General features: G+C 32.4%; 3 protein-coding genes and 1 non-coding gene across 4 annotated transcripts; 2 read left to right on the top strand and 2 right to left on the bottom strand.

Annotated features, from left to right (window-relative positions):
- The first annotated feature begins 2,201 nt into the window (after positions 1-2,201).
- On the top strand, positions 2,202-6,203 carry LOC131957796 (SH3 domain-binding glutamic acid-rich-like protein 3). The gene is made up of 3 exons (XM_059322585.1): positions 2,202-2,373; positions 4,635-4,802; positions 5,153-6,203. The coding sequence occupies exons 1-3, from the start codon at positions 2,323-2,325 to the stop codon at positions 5,213-5,215; spliced, it is 282 nt and encodes a 93-aa protein (XP_059178568.1). The 5' UTR covers positions 2,202-2,322; the 3' UTR covers positions 5,216-6,203.
- Positions 6,204-8,072: 1,869 nt separating this feature from the next.
- On the bottom strand, positions 8,073-14,094 carry LOC131957788 (SH3 domain-binding glutamic acid-rich-like protein 3). Its single transcript, XM_059322572.1, has 4 exons — positions 13,955-14,094; positions 10,530-10,697; positions 9,000-9,070; positions 8,073-8,716 (listed from the first exon to the last, which is right to left on the bottom strand). The coding sequence occupies exons 1-3, from the start codon at positions 13,997-13,999 to the stop codon at positions 9,005-9,007; spliced, it is 279 nt and encodes a 92-aa protein (XP_059178555.1). The 5' UTR covers positions 14,000-14,094; the 3' UTR covers positions 8,073-8,716; positions 9,000-9,004.
- A 1,950-nt stretch (positions 14,095-16,044) lies between these two features.
- On the bottom strand, positions 16,045-16,117 carry Trnar-ucu (transfer RNA arginine (anticodon UCU)). Its single transcript has one exon. It is a non-coding gene; the product is annotated as a tRNA-Arg (tRNA).
- A 220-nt stretch (positions 16,118-16,337) lies between these two features.
- LOC131957793 (translocation protein SEC62) lies at positions 16,338-22,625 on the top strand. Its single transcript, XM_059322581.1, has 10 exons — positions 16,338-16,468; positions 18,017-18,119; positions 18,713-18,818; positions 19,066-19,189; positions 19,460-19,567; positions 19,687-19,761; positions 19,890-19,950; positions 20,039-20,158; positions 20,548-20,736; positions 21,281-22,625. Exons 1-10 carry the CDS (start codon positions 16,427-16,429, stop codon positions 21,601-21,603), a joined length of 1,251 nt encoding a protein of 416 aa, XP_059178564.1. The 5' UTR covers positions 16,338-16,426; the 3' UTR covers positions 21,604-22,625.
- The last annotated feature ends 115 nt before the right edge of the window (positions 22,626-22,740 follow it).

Raw genomic sequence — 22,740 nt, 5'->3', positions numbered from 1 at the left:
AATTTAAGACAATTAATTTCAACTATCAGCCAACAATATATATATATATATATATATATATATATATATATATATATATATATATATATATATATATATATATAATGAATTTTTAAAAAAGTAAAACCCTTGTCCTTTTCGTGAATATTCAAAATTATCAAATATGACAAAACGGGACCCCGTACCTTCTTCGAAATTAGGTAGCAGAAGCAGCCGACGAGAGTACAACAGAGGGAACATGTGGTGAAGTAGCGCCACGCGCATGCCTATCCTGCATTCTGTCCACCACTGGGCGCTAGTACAACTTGATGGAGTCTGGCTGCGAGTTATGGCGCTACTTCTGTGGAAATCGACTTTTAATGAAACATTCCGCGCCTTCAGTAGTACCTTCAGAAGTTTGTTTATTCAAGCTCGCTGAGATGCTTGTAGTAAATGTACCTGGGTTTATAACAGTAGTTTGTATCTTCTACATGGGTAGCTGTTGGATGAGAAGGGGGGGGGGGGGGGGGGTTTAAATGTGAAAATAGTTTTTTATATTGGCGCATATTTATAGCAGAAATTAACAAAGAGTCGCCTTCCATGATCTTTAGTATAAAATACACACTGAATGAAAGGATGAATGAAATAAATATTTTAAAAGATTTTATAATTAACTCGGTTATGTATATTTGTGATCCAACAGTTTTCATTTATTTCCAGCTAGGTCGACCTCAAACCTTTTCGATTTATTCACATGCACCTTTCTTCGGTGTTTCTTTCAGACATTTTACTCCAAGGGCGGACGCTAGTTAAAGTATATAATTTGTATATAAATTGTATTTCTTTCTGGGGCGGCGAATGTGCCTGGGGGGGGGGGGGGGACATGACTGAAAGAAACTCTGAATTTTCCCCATTCAACAATCGTAAATTAACACTGGTTTGATAACAGGGACACTATACTCTCGTGGGAAGCTTACAGCACCTCTCTCTGTTGGGTTGTCTTCTCTTGTTGCTGCTGGTTATCTGACAAGGACGACAACGCCAACAACATGTGTATCACGTCATCCATTTATGACGGATCGTGCACGTATTTTATAACCCAAAAATTTAACACATTCTTTTCACTCCCCCACCCCTACTCCCCTACACACAAACAAACACACACACACACACACCATCACCAACCATGGAACTAACCACTAAACTTTCTCGTATAGTCCCAGCCCACCCCTTCTATTCTTATTTAACAGTTGATCGAATGGTAGCGCATACGACCAGAGTTTCTTCCAAGCATCTCGTCAGGGGGTTGGTGTTCCGAAGAAAGTCTACCGCCCCCCCCCCCCCCCCCACGAAATGTAATTTATATAGAAAACATATACTTTTACCAGTGTCCCCCACCCCCGGAAAATGTCCGCCGCCCCCCCCCCCCCCCCCCCGAAAATATCAAGTGCCCCCTTCCCCCCGGAGAAAAAAGTCTGGAAGAAACACTGCGTGCGACTGCTAACCCCGAAAGTCTTGAGTTCGAATCCGGGTTCAAATCCATAGAACGCTTCTGATTCCACCCTGCTCTAATGAGGTGCCTGTCTTACGTTAGAGCATCGTAAAGGCTACTGTGCTGAGGTTCGTTATCTAGGAGAGAAAATTCTACAAACAAACAACTGCTGTGTTGCAGATTATTCTTGTGTGGAGCAAGGCTTAGGATTCAAGCCATAATATGGCACATAACATGTTGACACGTAATATCTGTGTTGGTAAAGATCCATTTCAATCTAACACTTTACAAAACAAAGGTGAAGAGCCTGACGTATACGTGCTTTATAAAAAAAAAACAGAATAGACACGATATCATTTTTTTTTTCTTTTACAAGTAGATTAACTGGATTTATAAAAAATGTAAGCAGTCTATGTAAAATAAGATTGAAAAGGCCCACACTTGTTGTTGTAGAAATAGAAAAAAAAACCTTCCTGCTTGGTGGTAACAAAGTTATAAATAACTTAGGGCTATAGAATGTAAGAAGATGCAACGGGAAAAAATTGTTTATTTTCATAATTCAGATATACTTGTTTAACTTTTTATATAAGTTATAAAACAGTGCTTTTGTAGATAAAACAAAGTATTAGATTTAATAAAGATAATAAATACATGTAGGTATAAATGAATCCAAACTAAATATCACGGATGCAAAATACCCCGTCACCGACCGGTGATTCAGCCTGAAAAAAAAAGGGAAAGAACTGTAAATTTTATTCTCCATCCGTCAGACTGCTACTTCCTTGTTCACATCGAATATTCCACAACTTTTAACATTTTTTGTGCCTATTTTCATTAAAATATCAAATAAAATGACTGGAAAAATAACAGTTTACATTAGCAATGTGGTGTCAAGTATGGAGGTAAGTGGGAAATTCAATTTTTTACTATGTGTTGTAACATTTACCTTACCAAACAAAGAGTAGGCGTGGCATCAATTTTTGGTAATCTATCGTTTTAGGTACGTAAAATCGGCCGCGACTAGTAATGTGAAAAACAGGTGACTCCTTACATTTTAATAATTATTTCACATTTTGATGAGGATTTATGTTTTGAAAAATACAAAAATGTTTCCTTGTTTCATTTATGTACCTGTTTTTAAACAATTGAATTAAAACTTTTCAGTAATAAATGAACACCAGCGATGTTTCCAACAGATGCAACCACGCTCATTTACTATAGCAGCCATCTTGTTTAAGTTTTATTTTTATAGACATATAGCGCGAGATTCAGGCGGAAGTCACTCTATTTTACAAATGGCTGCTGTTTATATAGCAAATCTTGCTTGCAGACACAGCTGTTTAAAGTTAATTTCTGGCCTATATTGATATATTTACTATTTATTTAGCCATTGATTTAGGTTTATTATTCATTTATCTATAATATTTGACACAAACATATCACAATTGTGACAATATACTTCTATTACAGCCTTGACAATGAGGTAACGTTTTTGTACATTAATAGCCGCGGGCGATTTTACGTACCCAAAACGATAGATTACCCAATTTTTTCCAAGTTTCTAGATTCAACTTCTACTTTGGATCTTCTGAATTAAATTAGGGAAAGTAAGGGGCTAGGCATAGTGCTGGCCATACTATCCCTTCATATGCCGAGGTCACAGAAATAGGTGAACTCTACCTCACATGCCCCATGGAAATGAACTTTTAACTTTTATACTAATACCTAATTATTAGGCCTAATTATTTTAACTAATTAATGTCAAATGTGGCAGTAATGGTAATCTCTATCACTTTAGTAAAGTTAGTACGTAAAATCGGCCGAGGCTAGAAATGTAGTGAAAAGAAGGTGGCTCATTAAATTTTAGTAATTAATTTACATTTATGTGAAGATTTATGTTTTGAAAGTTACAAAAATGTTTCAAAGTTTCATTCATGTAGGCCTACCTGTTAAGTGTTAAACAATTTTTTTTTTTATTAAAACTTTTCAGTAATAAATAAAGAGTTAATAAAGACTAGTGATGTTTTCATCAGATGCAACAAAGCTCATTTACTTCAGCAGCCATCTTGTTTAAGTTTTATGGTAAACTTATAGCGGGAGATTCAGGAGAAGCCACTCTATTTTACAATGGCTGCAAATATTGCTAGCAAACACTGTTGTTTAAAGTTCATTTCTGGCCTATATTGATATATTTAGCCATTGATTTTGGTTTATTAATCAATTATCTATAATATTTGACACAAATATATCACAATATACTTCTATTAAACTAAAGCCTTAACAATGAGGCAACTTTGTCACACATTACTAGCCTCGGACGATTTTACGTACCTAAAACGATAGATTACCCTATTAATACATTATAGCCTATACTTATAGGCTTACACTGTCATACATTACAAAGTAAGTAGATAAATACTTTTAAATAGACTTTAATTTTAATGGACTAAATAATTAAAGTTCAATTCAATAAAGGAGTGTCGCCCAGATGCACATTCTATGATTCTAAACTACTATCAGTATCATTTTTATTTATATACTCTAGATATTAGATCATATTAGTCTATTAGATAATGATTCATTAAATCTTGACATCTCTATCTCTTTCTATTTTGCGCAAAATATAATAGGCCCTTTTTAGGGGAAAATAAAAAGAGCATAACTGTACAGTTGTGCCTTAATTGCAAATTGAGTTGTACCATTATTATTTTGTGTATTTTTCCTCTTTTGGGGAATGAATTATATGTTGTGAATACTGACCCCCTATATGGATGAAATCAAATCTAGATAAAATATACCCAACCAATGTGAGATTCATTGGTCTGCTGTTCATTTGATGAGTTACATTGTATAGGCATTACTCATTGTATTTCCTCCCCCCCCCCCCCCCCCAAAAAAAAATATACCTATTATACTTGTTAATGAGAAATAGAATTCCTGGAGTGAAATAAATGTTATATCCATTAAGAAAACAGGACAAAGACTATAATACATTCTCAGTCCTTAACAAACCTGGAATACAGACACCTCCATCCACTACCCTACATAAGACAATGCCAACACTTTTCAAATTGCCAGAAATAAACGTCACATACTTGCCTAATACATAATCCTTTCACCATGCAAAAAAAAAACCAATAAATATTTGGCCTTACTTTTGTAGACCCGGAAGAACCAAACTAGAATTCAAGATGTTCTGGCGGGTAAAAAGATAGAGTTTGAAGTTGTTGATGTCTCTGCTAGTAAAGATGAGTTGGCAAAAATGAGAGAGATTGTGGGTAATGAGCATGCGTGCCCTCCTCAGATTGTAAATGGCACTGTTTACTGCGGGGTGAGTCATAAATTTTGGCAAAATTTATTTTTTATTTCTGTTCCAGAGTTGAATTTTTAAAAAGAAAGTTATAATTAAAAGTCACTGGCAATTAAAGTCTTTTCCCAAGTTATAATGCCTGTGTGTAGATTGTGTGTTTGTGAAAAATTATGAAATACAAGTCCAACCAATTTCAAATGGAGTGATTTTTATTTATTTAATAGCCGTCTCTGTTTATTTTTGATAATTCATTATTAGCGCAATTTTCTGTTTAGTTGTAGACCCCTAGGTGTTGTGTGAGTCAATTGAATATTTCATATTTTACCATCATTTATAAAAAATAAAGTTATAGTATTTTAATTTATGAACAGGACTATGAACAGTTTGATGATGCCGTTGAATGTGGAACACTGAAAGAATTTTTGAAGCTCTGAAAAAATAATGGTGCTACATCCTTATTTCTTTTTTTTTTGTTATGCCATACAAGCATTCATGCCCAACTGAGAAACACCATGGATGAGGAATCACACATCACATATAATGCTAAAATGTAATATAATAACTATTCACTTCAAATGTAGAAGGTTTTATGTTGTTATTTCAGCATTGTAGTGAAGCAAGCCATTTTTTAAAGTTGCTTTATGATGTATAATCACCTGTAAAATTGTAACATATCTGCTCATTAATGCAGTAATTGTCAAGTAGTGAACAAATTAGTAACACATTCACATTTAGCCTGCACACTACATTCCTCTTTCAGTTTTCCACTGCTACTATGTGTATTATCTGCCAATGTATTTTTATCAATTTAAATAAAATCTTTAAAAAAAAAAGAAACAAGTAGAACACTACAATAATTATTTTAAAATATTTACTTCTTATTCAAACTATTTGTAATCAAAGTTAAATGAACTATGTAGTGGAAACAAGTAAATGTGTTCAACTTTCTGCATCAGTATTCAATACAGCAATAGTATGTGTAGGTAAATAAGGAACAATGGCTTGTCTCAATCTAGATGCATAAATATCACCATTTAAGTGGGAGGAGGGGGTTTAATTGTAAGACATTGAATTGTAAGTGAATTAACTAAATAAAGTAAGAGCTTCCAAGGTTCAGTTAATTATGATTTAAAAATAAACATATCAAAATTTGATACTTCAGTGGAGTTTGGTATTTAAAAGATTATTTCACAATCTGCCATGTTGTATTTTTACTTAGCTTTTTTAACCTTGTGACAGTGTTTCAATGTTGATATCAGCCCACCTTCTATATCTAACATAAATCACAAGCTTGCTGTTCACAATTTTATATGGGATATTTATATGGAATCAGGTTTAACTTTCTATACACATTTTTCATGTAATTGAATGGAATATTTTTTAGATCATCAGTTTTTTTTAAGCCTTATCTGTGTGCATATATATTACAGAAAAAAATCTAACTCAGCCCTTTTTTTTTTTATAATTAAAAAATTCCACCAACAAATTATAAAACAAATATTTGTGAAGATCTAGAACATTTTAGCTGTTGTTTTTTTTTTTTAATTTGTATTTTGTTATAATTACATAACCAAATTTTTAAGAAAATTTTACCAAAACAAAATACATTCCATTATGACATTGCCACTTTATGTAGCTAGATAAATTGTATTGCCTACATTTATTATGTAGTTTTAAAAAAAAAAAAAAAGAATTTTTCTATTACTATCCTATTTTTAATCAGTGGCACCAAACAGTAATACTGCATTTATTCTTGTCCTACTTGTATGTTGTCTTGCGTCTGCTACATGCCTTCTTATCTATAAACATTTGTTGGGATTTTGTCTTAAAACACAAGTCATCATTTGTATTTTATTTCCTTGTGATAATTGTTTTTGATTTTGTATTTAAATATTATTTTATTTAACCTTGTAAAAATTAGTTTTTAAAAATTCTCTTAGATCCTTGTGTTAGTTTTTAAATTAATAAAAATAATTACTAATTTATTTTTTTATTTTCAGAAGTCAAACATTTTTTTCTATATTTAGTAAATGTTTGTTGTTTGGTGGATTTTGAGTTTGACTTTAAAATGTCACTACCAAAATTTAGTCAATGTTCATATTTGTTTAAGGTATAGTCATGTACATTTACTTTTAATTTAGATAGTAGTCCCTTACCATTAAAATTATAACTTTTGAAGATGAAAGCTACTAGAATATTTTCAAGAATATTTTCTTATATTTGAAATGAAAACTTACATTTTATTCAAAACAACATTACAGTTGAAGCTTATCTAATTAAAATTTTCTATTTACATTTAATATGGTGAATTGTTTTATCTTTTTATGAGTATTGGTATAAGATTAATTGTTAGTCCTTAATTATTCTCTATTATTTATCAGTTTAAAATAATATTAAATACTTACGTCTAATATTTTATATACATTATTTTCTTAATATTTCTCCTGTTAAAAATCTTTATCATGCCTTTGACAACATTTTAGAAAAATGTATTAAACTTTTTCATGACTTATTGTGTGCTTGTTTTATAATTTATTTTTGTTTTCAGAATTGTGGACTTAAAAATACCAAGTATATGTCTGACTCAATTTCATTAATCTGCAAATGTCTTTTTTGGGGGTAAATTCATGTTCTTTAAATTATTTGAAACATTTTTTAAACAATAAAAATTATGAAAACGCTAAAATTTGTTTATTTTTTTTTTCTGTTTTGTACATTTATTAAACGCAATTTACAAGTTGATGATTGGTTGTCCAGATTTTCAATTCAAATTAGCCATAAGTCCTCATTGATTGAGGTGGTGACTTTGTTTTGTAATGCTACCTTAAGATATCCTCTAAGATGTTTTGGATACACTGTACTGTGTTTACCTGTAAAATCCAGGTAAAAAATTGCTGCAGGTAGAAGGTCTCACTGACATTGACTAATGACCTACATAAGCACATCTTAAACGACATGTTAGTGTAACTGTTTCTTAAGTAACCCTTTATGGACACACCTGAACTACCTATATATGTTTATATATATATCTATATATATATATATATATATATATATATATATATATATATATATATATATATATATGTATGTATGCTTATTTTGCTTAGCCTATATTTAGAAGTCTTATAACTTGGTTATGATTTATGAATGAACCAGTTTAACAAATAGGATTAAAACGGATGTGTTAATTAACAGTGTGTTAATTATATTTCTTTATATCCAGAACACTTTTGATAAGTAGGCTATGCAAACAACATGAACAAATTTAAAATAAAATACTAATGTGTAATTAAAGGAAATTTAATTTTATTCCATAGTTGCTGCTGTTCACATAAACAAAGATATAAGCCTTATAGAAAATCAATTGTTACAGTATGCCAAAAAAAAATTAATAGAGCCACTGAAGTAAGGATAGCACCTGTGACCCACATTCCAAAAATAAATAAATTTTTCTTTTCATTTTTCTGTATAAAAAATACATGAAGCTGAAAAAAAACAAGTTATGTACATATAGGTAGGCACCAGACATACAGCAGAATCACACACATAGCACGCCCACACAGTTGAGCATCACAGAAGCATCAGGAGTAGAGATATAGCATTCACTTAAATGAATGAACAGATGTTTGTTTCATTCCCTTTTTACGAAAAATCTTTTTAATCTTTGATCTCTTAGATGAAAATGGATTTTTTTTTAAACTTCAAAACAAGTGACTTACATATTATTTTAATTATAAGTATTGCATTTATTTATTTTTAAATTTATTTTCTTAAAATTTGTCTTACATAATGAAATGATTTTGATTTTATTTCAAAATTTCTTTTTTCTTGTTGTTTTTGATTCAATTGAAAGCCAGGGATGAATTTTTATGGTGTGTAAAATATAATTTGTTTATACACCTTTTCCAGTACTTGAGGTCAACATACTTTTCCTGTAAAAAAAAAAAAATAAAGTATTATAGTTTTTTTTTATAAAACATTAATTCTTAGTTATTTTTGTCAGAAATTTCAAATGAATCTTAACATTAACATCGCTATATGAGGGTTAGATCTACATATTTTTATTCTCAATTTTTTTTAGCAAAAATGTATTTTTATATGCAATTGTTTTACTGTATTTATTTAAATTAAACGATAAGATTCAACCAAATAAAGCCATTAATAATGCCATTAAGAAAATAGTTTAACTGGGTGTAGTGCTCAAAAGCTGTTTACCTAAATTAAGCAACCTTTAAAAATGACAACACCCTATCCTCTTCAACTGCCTGTTGAAATGTTTTATAATCCTGAAACAAACGAGAACACATTTATCAACTTGTCACACATGCTTATGCTCTTCCTAATGAGCTCATTTTTAATTAAGCTACAGTAAAACTTAACGAGCTTCTAAAATGTGGTTTAAATAAATTTGTTTAATGAAGACTTCATTGGAAACATTTTTAATTTTTTTCACTAAATATTTATTTTATTCAAAGTAAAACTATAAGTTTTTGTAAAATGCATTCATAAAATTACTAGCCCAGACTAAAATATACTTTATTTTTATTATTAATGGTATTTTCTTCGTGTTTTTAATTTCCCAAAGGAGCCATTATCAACATCCTTCAATGTTTTTTGTCATTCACCAATTTTCCATTTCTTTCCAATAATTTTCATCTTTGTTGTTACTTTGTTAACCTTCCCCATCTCATATAATTTCCTAACATTCCAGTTGCCAACTAGGTTGTCTCCCTCAGACAAAAAAATGGAAGTCTAGTTTATCTCCCTTTTAGGCTTGGCTGATCGCTACATAGTTCCTTTTACAGAACCTCCTCTCCGTGAGAGAGACAGAAATGCACAGGATGCTGTCAATGTTTTTGTAGTAGGCCTACTTAAGATTTTGGTGGGTTGCTGTCCCACACAAAAACCATACAAACATGTATGTAGGTGCTGAACCTGTTGGCCCCACCCATCTGCCAATATGCCCCACCCATCTGCCAGTGTGCCCCATCCATCTGCCAGTATGCCCCACCCATCTGCCATTATGCCCCACCCATCTGCCAGTGTGCCCCATCCATCTGCCAGTATGCCCCACCCATCTGCCAGTATGCCCCACCCATCTGCCAGTATGCCCCACCCATCTGCCAGTATGCCCCACCCATCTGCCATTATGCCCCACCCATCTGCCAGTATGCCCCACCCATCTGCCAGTATGCCCCACCCAGCTGCCAGTATGCCCCACCCAGCTGCCAGTATGCCAGCTGCTTACATTCTTCTTGGGGTAATAATGTTTTACAGAAATTTTATAGTAAATTCTTTTTGTTTTACCAATAAGATATGGAGGGTGAATCAAAATATAACCTTTGAAGCATCATAATACAATATTTAATTGATCTACACGTGGCAATTACACTACAATAATAAATCAAATTACTAGTTATATGTTAATAACGAATTTTAAATTATTTTCATATAAACATCAAGTATTTGGCAACCATAAAAAAAAACCATAACATATATTCCAATCATCATCATTATTAATGCAAGAACTTGCTGTTTCAAATTTGAGAGCGATATATTGATCTTTCTTGTTGATTGTATTCCGTACTTAAAATAAATAATAAATAAAATAAATAAATAATAAATAGGAGTAGATATCAATATTTTTAATCAACCTTGCAGACTCAAGAGTAACAAATCACAATCATCATTTCTCCCTTTTGACTGAACACACAAGTCACAATTTACTTAACATGCTGAGCTTACCCCACAGTAGAAATCTTCGTTAAAAATCTGGGGGGCTACAGCCGTGTCATTGCCACATTTCTCTCTCATCTCATCCTTCTTGCTGGCATCTTGGGCAATGTCAATCAGCTGATAGGGGAGTTGTTTGGCCTTCAGGACTGTCTCTATGTGACCTTGTTGAGTGTGGAGCTGGGAGAGAACCAAGTGGGGAGTTTGAGATTATTTGCTAATGTATATATATATATATGTGTATATATATATATATATATATATATATATATATATATATATATATATATATATATATATATATATATATATATGGGTCATCCATAAATGGCGTCACGCTTTTTTGACGATTTATACCATCTCCCCCTCCGCTCCGTCACACATTGTCACAAAAAGCCAGACCCCCCCCCCCCTCCAAAAATGACGTACACCTCGGCCTACAACCCCCCCCCCTCCCCCCTCAAAATTGCAGTTTATTTTTTCTTAAAACATCGATAATTACCGCCCACTCCCCTCCGTCACACATTGTCACAAAAAGTCAGATCCCTCTACCCCCCCCCTTAAAATGACGTCACACCTCAGCCTACAACCCTCCTCAAAATTGCAGTTGATTAAAGAACGATAATTTTCCAACATCTTGTCTGAACTTTGTCAACATAGAGTATTTTAATCAATTCCTATTACAATTTATTAAAACAGTTTTCTAAAACGCGAAATAACGGCTAAAATTCGTTTTCTAACATTGCTTATTTATATTGCAAAATTGGGATCTCACACCATCTGAACCCCCCCCCCCCCCTTTCCCCCTCATCACACACCGTCACAAAATGACGGACCCCCTCCCCCCTACGAGTGTGACGTCATTTATGGACGACCCCATATATATATATATATATATATATATATATATATATATATATATATATATATATATATATATATATATATATATATATATATATATATATATATATATATATATATATATATATATATGTTACGGTCAAAGCCCGAAGTGCGGCCAAAGCGCGGATTGGCCGGCCAATCCGCGCATTGGCCGGCTCTCTTGGCCAAAGCCCGAAGAACTTAGCACTAAGATCGTATTTCGTACATTGGCCGGCCAATGCGCGCACTGGCCGGTATGCCCTGGCCAATGTTCTATCTAGACTAAAGATGTGATCGCATTTTCATTATTCTGGGTGCGTTTTCATTGAGAGTAACGTATTGTTTAGCTCTTGTTTGTATAGCATTCTATATGCAAGGCGACATGGATCAAAAGGGCCGTCAGACCATGAGACAGACATAGCAGATGGCTGTCAAAAGAAAAAAATGTAAATCCATGTTAGTTTCCATATATGGAATCTCGATAAAATAGTTACTGAGGAAGATCTTGAGAACATTGAACAAGAAATGGAGGTTGCCATAAATGCAACGACTTCCTCAGCTAACACATCTGCTGCCGTGGCGGAACGTCCAGACCAGTTGCGTGACAATAATGTGGCCAACAGATTCTGTATAGTTTGTGAAAAACATTGTAGTGCAGCTCATTCTTTTGGATCCTGTGGCAACGATGTCCATGCTATTTGTGGAATACCCAATGAAGCAGACGAAGGTTACGGAGGAAATATTACCTGCAGATTGTGTCACAATAAACAAGACATCATGGAACACAGATCAGCAGCTCATACTGGCTTGCAAACTCAAGGTGCTAAGATGCTTAAAACATTAAATACAAAATTTAAAGATGGTGAAGTGGGTGACAATATACGCATCCGTTTTTTAGATGTTGACAGAGGTCACGGTGATCCCCAAAGCGTGATTGCGCTTGTCATGAGCGTCGAGGGCGGTTTCTACAATGTAGGAACGGAACATGGTGTTCTAAAACAACTGTATGCTAGAAGTGACTTTTCAATTCTCCACGAAAAACTGCTCTTATTGTCGTCAGTTGGCACTGAGGAAAAATCACTACGAACCATCGCATCTTCACAATCATTGACTGGGGGCCAAGGCTACACTCGCTGCAATTGCACAACTAAGTGCACAACAAATCGCTGCAAGTGTAAAAATAACAAGCTACTATGTAATTCTAAATGCCATAAAAGTTCAACATGTTGTAACAAATGATAATATTGATTGATTGAGACTATAGTACAATAAAAAATTTGAATGTTTCTGTCATTTACTTTAATTAATAATCAATAAAGACTTAATTTCATGATCCTTACGGCATTAAAAAAAACAAAATCTGCTCATGATCTTCTAATTCGGACTTTGGCCGGTCGTCCCTAACCAGATGATCTTCAAATTAAGACTTTGGCTGGTCCACCATGGCCAGTCTGCGGATTGGCCGGCCAAAGGCCGAAATCAAGCAAAGTTTCGGACTTTGACCGACTTATGGGAGGCGATATTGGCCAATGCGCGGATTGGCCGGCCAATCCTAACATTGGCCGACTTCGGGCTTTGACCGTAACATATATATATATATATATATATATATATATATATATATATATATATATATATATATATATATATATAAATACATATATATATTTACATCTATTTATGTATGTGTTTATATATTTATATATACATATATAGGCATAGACTGCCCTATACAGACCGTTATAAATCCGATTGTTAAAAATGTTTACTGTAGCCTATACTAAATGACATATTTTAGAGCTTAATGGCGTTATGCTCCAATAAAATCAGTAGCCTATATAATATTTAAGAAATAGTCTTTATGGTCATCCATAAATGACCGTACACTCCTACGTGACTGAGGTGGGGGCGGTCCGAAAGTGTTCATAAAGTTTGACGTCACAAATGTACATTTTAAAAAGTAAACTATATTTTATTACATAAAGACAAGTTAGCTGTTATTTACGCATTTTTAAAGAGTTTGGTAAAACTCTAAAATATCCCAATCTACTTCGAATATAGGGCCTACTTTTATTTTAGTATTCTTTCTTCTGCTTTTGGTGTTGTTTTCTTTTCTTTTTCTTTTCTTCCAGAACATTTCGACAAAGCCTCTGGAACACATCAACTAAAACAACACGCCGTGAGCAGTAAATTCGCTACACACCGGTGAGGGGGTGAGTTATCTCTGCAAACGATACCTGGCCCTAGTTAAGTTATGTATGAATGAGTTTCGTCACTGTTGAAATCAGCTAACTAAAGTACATTTGGTACGAATTTTATTATATTTTAGACTATCTTTTAAAGAGACACTGCATTTTTGTTATTGGTATTGAAGCCGAACTCACCTGGCGCAGTGAGTAACTACTAGTTGGCGAGATTCATCCGGTGCTCGAAATTAAAATAAAATGTGAAATCTTGCAGAAAAGTTTTTCATGAAAAAGAATGTCTGTTTTGTTTAGACTTCAAATTTCGATAAAGATTAGCTGAAACAATAGAAGAACGCATAGACTCACCTCTTTCTTAAAAGTCACCGATGTAATGTAAACAATGATAGTCATTGTGACTTCCTTGTGGCAGAATCTTCAGTTCTGGAACCCGTATCTTAAGCGCTGACTCGCCTTGTGTGTGTGAGAGGATTCCAACAACAGCGGCACCCGCCGCTAGCCACGGTAGACTCATCAAACTTATGACCCAAATAATGCACCATCAGGTCAGGAGGTGGGGGGGGGAGGGGGGGGGTGTTGGAAGGGGGCGGGGGTGGTAAAAAGATGAGCTCATTAAAAGTACGGTCATAACCACACGGAGCTGGAGGGGGGGGGGGGGGGTGGAGGGGGTGCAGGAAATTGTTTGTCAAATTTAAAAACAGCCCCCCCCCCCCCTGAATATATGATAGTAAGGCTTAACGTTTGTGGGTTGGTAGACTTCTGAAAGGGTTGCCAAACACACACACACACACACATATATATATATATATATATATATATATATATATATATATATATATATATATATATATATATATATATATATATATATATATATATATATATATATATATGCGCACATGCCTATAAATAAATAGTACAGACAACTTAAAAATCATGATGCGGCCAAATGAGGGGCATAACGTATAAGCTAAACTGCCTTAATTATAGTTGGAAACAAGAATAAGTTTTACATTTAAAGTACACGCTTGGAAACTTCGATGATTTTTTGAAGAATACATATAACTATTATAACTCACCACATTGTCTGAACATGAATGTACAGTTTCAGGTGACAAAGGTAGGTAAAAAATACTTTTAGTTGGTATTTTATTGTAAGAACGATATGCGATGTTTTGGTGCGCAATCAATATAGCCTTACAATCACGCACTTACTAGAGTTACAAGTGGTAAAAGGCGAATCTACCGTTTGAGTTTGTGGGTGCAGGATGTACAGCCTATATCAAGTTACTCAGGGGTGGTGGGGGAGGGGTAGCCCAACTAGTAACATATATGTTAAGGACAGAAAAGCAGTGTTTCTTCCAGACTTTCTTCTCCGGGGGGGGGGGGGGGGTGCACTTGAAATTTTCGTGGGGGGCGGTAGACTTGCTTCTGTTAAATGTATATATTTTCTATATAAATTCCATTTCATTCGGGGGGGGGGGGGGGGGTGGCCTGGAAGAAACTCTGCAGCACAGCTCAAATGAAATAAAAAAAAAAACTATAAATATGTAAGAGATTTATTAACTTTTGATAAGCTTACATTTATCAATCAAACATTATATATATATATATATATATATATATATATATATATATATATATATATATATATATATGAGTGCGTGCGCGTTCGACTGTTCTGTATATCTAACTGAATATAAGCAGATGAAAGTTCAGTAACGTCTTTTGCAGCAGACCATCCCATTTAAGTTTTACAGTATGAGTAAGCTTTCACCGTGGTTTCAACCTGCGCGAGAGCAAGCCAGTATCCTGACCCTGACCCCGCTACACACGTGTTAACACACAATGGTAGGCCTCTCGTGAGTTATTTACCAACACAGCTGTTGTTGTGTAGTCTCCGTCTGTTTGGGCCAACTCACACAAAAGCAGTTACAGTTTCAAAGATGTTGATTAAAATTATCTAATTTTTCTTTTTTTAAATGGTCAGCGCTTTTATATATTTATTAGACTTAACAGATGCCTTATATGACTGAATCTATTTCTGGAAGTAGAAATAATAAAATTTTAGTACCTCTTTAATTAAAGAATCAAATAAGAAAAATAGGCTTCACCTTGAAAAAAAAAAACACGGAATTTAAGACAATAATTTAGTTAAATACTACCTATCTATCAATGTCTATTATTATTGTCTCATTTCCATAATTTCTCGGACGGTAGGGGGGGGGGCTTTATAAATGAAACAATATAAAAAAAATATAGGCTCATAACATACTATTTGAATTCACATAGAATATAGATAGATCTATGTCTACTTTGTTTTGTTTTTTTACAAATGTCACATAGAAAATGTCTGAATATTGATGATTTAAGTAAAGGTTCGTTTGACATTATTTTCTACTAAATAAAGATAATAATCATCAAATTTTATAAAAATTCATCCCCGGCGGGATTCGAACCCGCGACCTCTGGATTAGAAGTCCAGCGCGCTATCCACTGCGCTACGGGGACTTACGCAAGATGTGGATTTAATTGAACATATTCCAAAAAAAAATACAACGTAATTGATCGCCAGAACTTCATTTACTTTGATCAGTAGTTTTTCAGCTAAAAAAGTTAGCGGGTAACTTACAGTAGATGTAGTGCTTTACCTATACAGTTAAAAGGGTTCTTAGCGCTTTTCTACCGTCGGTCTTGTTTTTTTTTCCTCTTCATTATTAATTAAGGGGAAAACACTCTGAAAATTTGTATTGTTACTTCCGCCTGTGATGTAAACTAAGAAGTCGTTTATTTACTTTCAATATTTAATATTATTAAAATATGGCAGATAAAAAGAAAGGAAAGCAACGAAAGATTGAAGAGGTTAAGTGTAATTTCAGTCTGTAATGCTGTTACATATTTACGAATATAATTTCGTTCAATTCACTCAGCTTACAAAGTTTCTAGACAACATTCATTTAAAATTTAAAAACCATTTTATTTTTTCGAGTCCACAGCCACATCACACCAAAAATCCTGATTACGTTTTGTTGAACCAGGGCGCCTATTATAGACTATAGAACTAGAATCTATAGATTCATAAAAAATAGGCCTATTTTATAATTATATATATATTAGGCCTATATGTTATTATATACTATACTAAAACTATTTCCTTATATTTCACAATATTCAGAAATAAACTAATTGTTTGTTAGGCCTACCTTGTGTTAGAAATAGATCTGTCGATGGGTAGGCTAACAAAAGTAACATCTGGTAAAGTGCAAAGAAGGACTGAAAATTGTAGGCTAGGTATTTTAAATATACCCACCCAAATTTGTACGTGCCCTTGATTGAGCAATATTTGCTGTCTAAGTCATCTGTCTACCTACACTCTACAGTCTACAGACAGTACAGTGTACAGCTTTCAAGTTTACTTTTACATTGGTAGTCGTGAAGTAGCCAAACCTCTGAAAACCTCTGCAAACTTAATACAAATTGATATTAATATTAAGCCTAATCATCAATTCTTCCAGGGGTTGGTAAAAATAGTAAATTACTAGGTGGTAAAATTTACTAAAATATAGGCCTACTAAGAAAATGTGAGTGTATAGACAAGGCCCTATGTGAAAAAGTATAGATAAATAGTTCATTTGCGAGACATATATTTTTTTAAGCTTTTGGTATTATGCTGGTGCTGATTATTTATTTTTATTGAGATGCATGAGTTTCTTCTAATATCTTTTTTTTTACAAAGAGATGCAGGCCTAATGCAAAATATTTTATCAAATACATTTACAAATTCCAAACATCATAATGGTGCCGAAACCGGGCACAAGAGAGCAATACCTTTTTTGTGGAAGTACCATTAAATATGTCCCTGAAAAATATCAGTTCAAATTTCTAATAGATATTCAATCATCAACACATTTTTGTGTACAGTAAAAATCAGAATTGTTTGAAATTTACGTTTGCATCAGAGCAGCTCCAACTTTAAAGTCTGTATCAAAATTCATTGTAAATCATAGGAAGTTTGGTTTGGTTTATTTTTTAAAACATCACATTTTACCCCCACCCAACCTGCCAATTGGGAGAGGAAAATTTAAGACCAAAGTGTCACAAGATTAGAGTATCAGCACTCTTCTCGCATTTTACAGCATTTGATTTGATTAATAAGGGTTGTTTTGATATCAAAGCTATTAGTATTCTATGAGTGTATTCAATTTGTTAACTTGCAGTCTTCATGATATCACATTTGTTAGCATAAAAAAAGTATAGGCCAATAGTAATGTGCCTCTCTAAGGTCTTGTTTCGGTACTTGAGTTACCCCTGTTTATTAATACTGTTTTATGATGTGATGATTTTTGTTACAATTTTAAAACTATCTTGACATTTATAATAAATTCACGTTTTAACTTTTCTACTTCTTAGGAGAAGCCCACTAAAGAAGAATATGCAGTTGCTAAATATTTGAGATTTAACCTACCTGTGAGAGAGGGAAAGCTTGTTGGAATGGAAGTGAAATGTTTTATTGGTTAGTATTGTAAAATAGCTCTAAAATATGTTTTGGCAAGAGCTGGTTTAGTCAAGTATTTCAGTATGTCAAAAATAAGACAAAGTTTAATGCAGATATTTTTTTGAAAAATAAGAAACCAGTTCATAATAAAATTTTATTTTGAAAAAAAAGCAAGTGTGTTTCTATATCCACTTGTACAAAGGTTACTAGCCAGCAGTTTCTAATGTCGGACATTTTTCCTCAAGTTCTAAGAGAGAAACATGTTTATGACTGTTTTTTTAAGCTTTGAAATCTGCAGGTTTACCTCAATTTCAAATCCTGTCCAGCTATACTCCTCTGTCTTTACTACACAATCTCTCTGTAATACAGTCTTGTAAGGTATTGTAATTACACCTGATGTCTAATATTGTTTTTCTCTGCTACACCTGCTTCCACCCTATCATGTCCATCACACACTCTATCATCAGTTTACACTTGTATAGCCCCTGGGTTAACTTTTATAATTTTATTTCAGCACCCTGTATGTTTAAACTGTATAGTTTAAATGATTTAATTATGCATACTTTTATATATGTAAAATATAGAATGGTATTTCTTAATGAATATTTCAGGCAGTGCTGCTGTTGATAAATTGTTGGAGTCAAAGTGGTCAAAAGCAAAGAATGAAAAAGATTTCCTCTTTCCTAATCGTAATGCATGTGTTTCATACATGGTCAGGTACAAAGTTTTATTTAAATGTTGAAGAAGGGGATTTAAAAATAGTTTTAGAAATATCTGCACTTTTTTAGTTATCTTGATGCCTTTTACCCACTTGTGTATGCACATTTTAAAGAGTGTTTAGTTATAATAATAATAATTGATAACAATAAACTTTATTTAAGACAAAGCTTAATAAATAGTATTATTTTCATTATAGTGTGTAAAAGTACTTGAGGTATATGGCTAAAGATAAAACTTGTTTCAGGTTGTTAGAGAAAGGGCTTTTTCATAGAGCTGAAAGGGAAAAACGTAAAAAGGAGCGGCCGATTAAAAAGAAAAGGAAAGAGGGAGAAAAAGAAGAGACAAACCAAGGAGATGAAGAACTGAGGGTAAGATTCTACTTTACTAGATAAACACATTCAAAGTTAATTATGTCATTTGAATGACTTTGATGAATATTTTGTATGTTGGTAACCAAGTTTTTTCCAATCATTTTTATTTTATAGACCACCATGTATTATTAGTTAAAGCTTGTGTAGTGCCTTGGTTTCAAACAATGTATATGTTATTGATAGATAAGATTATCATAAGTACATATATAAAGAAAAACATTAATGTTTACCTAACTATTCCATATTTAATTCTCATTTTTATTATAGGAAAGAAAAGGAAAGAAAGAGAAAAGGAGTAGAAGAGAAAAAGATAAGGAAAAAGAAATCGAACAAGATGACAAAGGTGAAAAGAAAGTGGATAAAGTAGAGAAAAAGGTTGGTTGATTCAGTTTCATTATAATAATCTATTTTGTAGGCCACTTTTTACCTTTGGTAATGTTGTCTATTTTTCAGCATTTTTAGATTAATCAATTTTACTTTAATACCATTGACAGGAAGAGAAAAAAAAGAAAGAAAAACGATTAAAGCTTATCATGCCTGAAGACCAACATTTTACAGATGGTGATGAGGTAATCTAACAAAACAAAACAAAGAAGTGAAATAAAAAATTTAAAACAAGTTTATTGCTACTTCAACTGTTGTATAAGCATGGTTGTAAAAATTCACCCGTAACAAATTTCTTGTTCTTCTTTCTCAGGTGTATGTCTGGATCTATGACCCTGTTAATGCTAAAAACTTCTTAATTGGTCTTTTAATGGGTAGGTAAAATATTATAACCTGCCTTCTTTTTTTTATATTTTTTTAAGATTTTATGACCAATATCAACTTTTTTTTGTATCGTTACAGTGCTAGGAGCCATCGCACTTTGTATGTTTCCACTGTGGCCGGAAGAGGTCAGGGTTGGTGTCTATTATCTCAGTCTGGCTGCTGCAGGCTTTGTTGGATTTATTTTGTTTCTTGTTGTTGGTAAGTTTTACGTTTAGCATACTTTGTTTAAAAAGTAGATCTTAAATGGTTTATTGCTGTTACTTGTATGCACATTCTTCATTCTAAAGTTGAAGAATCTTATGTTTTTTATTTACCGGTACCCTGTTTTATTGATATCACTTTATTAAAATACAAGTCTGGGTGTAGTTTTTTGCCTAATTTAAAAAATTGCCTGACTCGTAAGATTAAAATATAATAGCATTTGGAAAAAAATGTAAATTAGGTTGTCATGTGTATGAAGCTCTTTGGTATTAATGAATAAAAAGTAAAAATAGATTTTGTGTTAAGATTTTTTGCATTAAAATTTTAGGATTAATTTAATCAGTATATTTTAAGACAGCTAACATGAAAATGATTTATTTCCTCAGTTCGTCTCATCTTATTCTGCTGTATATGGGCACTTACATTTGGAAAGCATCACTTCTGGTTCCTGCCTAACTTGACGGAAGATGTAGGGTTCTTTGATTCTTTCAAACCTCTTTATAAACATGATGTTGTCACCAGAGAATCAAAAGCAGAAGATGGGAAAAAGAAAGCAAAAAAGATTGACAAAAGTGGTAAGGTTGATAAGCTTCTCATCAGTTTGTGATACAATTTTGATGTAGCTTAATTCAGTAAATTGCGTAGTAAAATGTACACCTTTTATTCATTTTAGTATATTTTGTAGAATTCTTATCATTTGAAATGAGTCAGTGAAGTAAGTTATTTTAAGAATTTGAAGAAAAAAAAATTAAATGATCTTTCTTTTTTTAAATCAAGAAATACCTTCAGAGGAATTGATTTTATGATGGTACTCTTTTAATATATTTTTCATTATAACTGGCGTAAAACAGCTTGGTTTGGTTTTAATTTGTCAGTATTATGGCTGGCGGATTGTACATATTTTCAAATGTATTCTGCTTTATAAAAGTTTGAATTTAAGAATAAATTTAGATTTAGTTGGTGTTTTTTGCAATTCTTTTCTGTCTTTTAATTTTCACAATAGTTTTAGTAGTTAAAAATACATATCAAATCCTTATAAGTATTTTATTTTTTGTCTGAATTTGATTTTGTAAATTACTATTTATGACATATTAATTAATTCACTGTGCTTGTTTCTAGGCCAAAGTAAAGAAAAATCAAGTGATAAGGAAGATTCAGATGAGTTTGAATTGGTCAAAAAAGAAGATCTAGTTGATAATGGTGAAAATAATGTTAATGAGGATAATCAAACAGAGGATCCAGATAATGAGAATGATAATCAAGAACAAGAAGATGATGATAACCAAGAACAATATGATGATGACGACAACCAAGACAGGGATGATGATGACATTGATGAAGATGACGAAAACATTGTTGATGAAAATAGCGAGGAACACGATGATGAAAGTAGTTCAGAAGTGACACTTAAAAGCAAAAAAGAATCAAAGAAAAAGAAGTGAAATTTTTTATTCATTCAATAAAGAACATTCTTATTGCCAGGAGGGAAATTGCATGATTTTATTATTTACTTATTGTTGTCTTTTGTTACATTTTATGATTTGGCTTTTTTGTAGTAGATAGGAAAGTAAAAACAAATTGTTTAGAAGACTGCTATCAATTTAAAATTACTTGATTTTTTTTTAATATATATGCTACTTAACCATTGCTTTGTTTAAAAAAACTGCAACCTTTAAGTAAGCCATCAGAACTAAAACATTAAATCATTAATAGTGGAGTTTAAAAACATTATTTTTAAAAATGTAAATAATATTAATAACAACTTTTTACCTATCCCCAACAAAGTTACAATTTGATTTTAAAATTTAAAGACAATTACAGCAGTTTAAGATTAGCTAAACACTTACAGACTTCCACCAATTTGCTTGAAGTTTTTAAGGTAAAATTGTCCCTCTCATTGAACTTACTGTTTAAAAATGTTTCTGTTCAACTATTGTTGATGTATTCTTAAAGTTGAACATGGTTTTAAATTCTAAATGACTCTACTACTCTTACATAATTTAGTTCTGGTAACTGGTTTACAATGAAGTTGAACTAAAGTATTTATCTGGTTTAATGGGTTTTCTTTTTTTATCTCATGAAACAATTTTTATTTATTGACATTTCTCTCATGTCATTGGATATGTACCATTGTTGACTCGCCACATTAATACAATTAAATGTTTTAAAATACCATATGCATTTTTTCTAGTCGTTGGAATTTTAATGAAGACTTTTCAGTTGATTAAGCTCAAAATTCAAAATCATCCATCTTTGTGAAAGTAAACATTATTTTTGATGTTCCACAAAAAGGGGTACAACTAAAAGGTTATATCTAAATGATTAAAAGCAGTTTTCAAATGTATAGTAAAGCAGGATGGTGCCAACTGAACAGATCTGATATATCTACATGAAGATAAAGATTAAATTAGTCCAGCAAGTGATTCTTGTAACATGTTTAATAAATGTCATTGCTGACACCACAGTTTTAGTATTATCTCTAGTTTTTCTTTAAATGCTGTCAAATTGGTTTTTCAAGTTTATAAACATAAAAAAATTCAATAGAACAGCTGCTACCATACAAATAAAAATAAAACATT

Source organism: Physella acuta, unplaced genomic scaffold (genome assembly GCF_028476545.2).
Source record: "Physella acuta isolate Inbredline_101_S28 unplaced genomic scaffold, ASM2847654v3 ptg001266l, whole genome shotgun sequence".
Lineage (NCBI taxonomy): Eukaryota > Metazoa > Mollusca > Gastropoda > Physidae > Physella > Physella acuta.
This window is presented reverse-complemented; position numbering and strand designations above follow the sequence as displayed.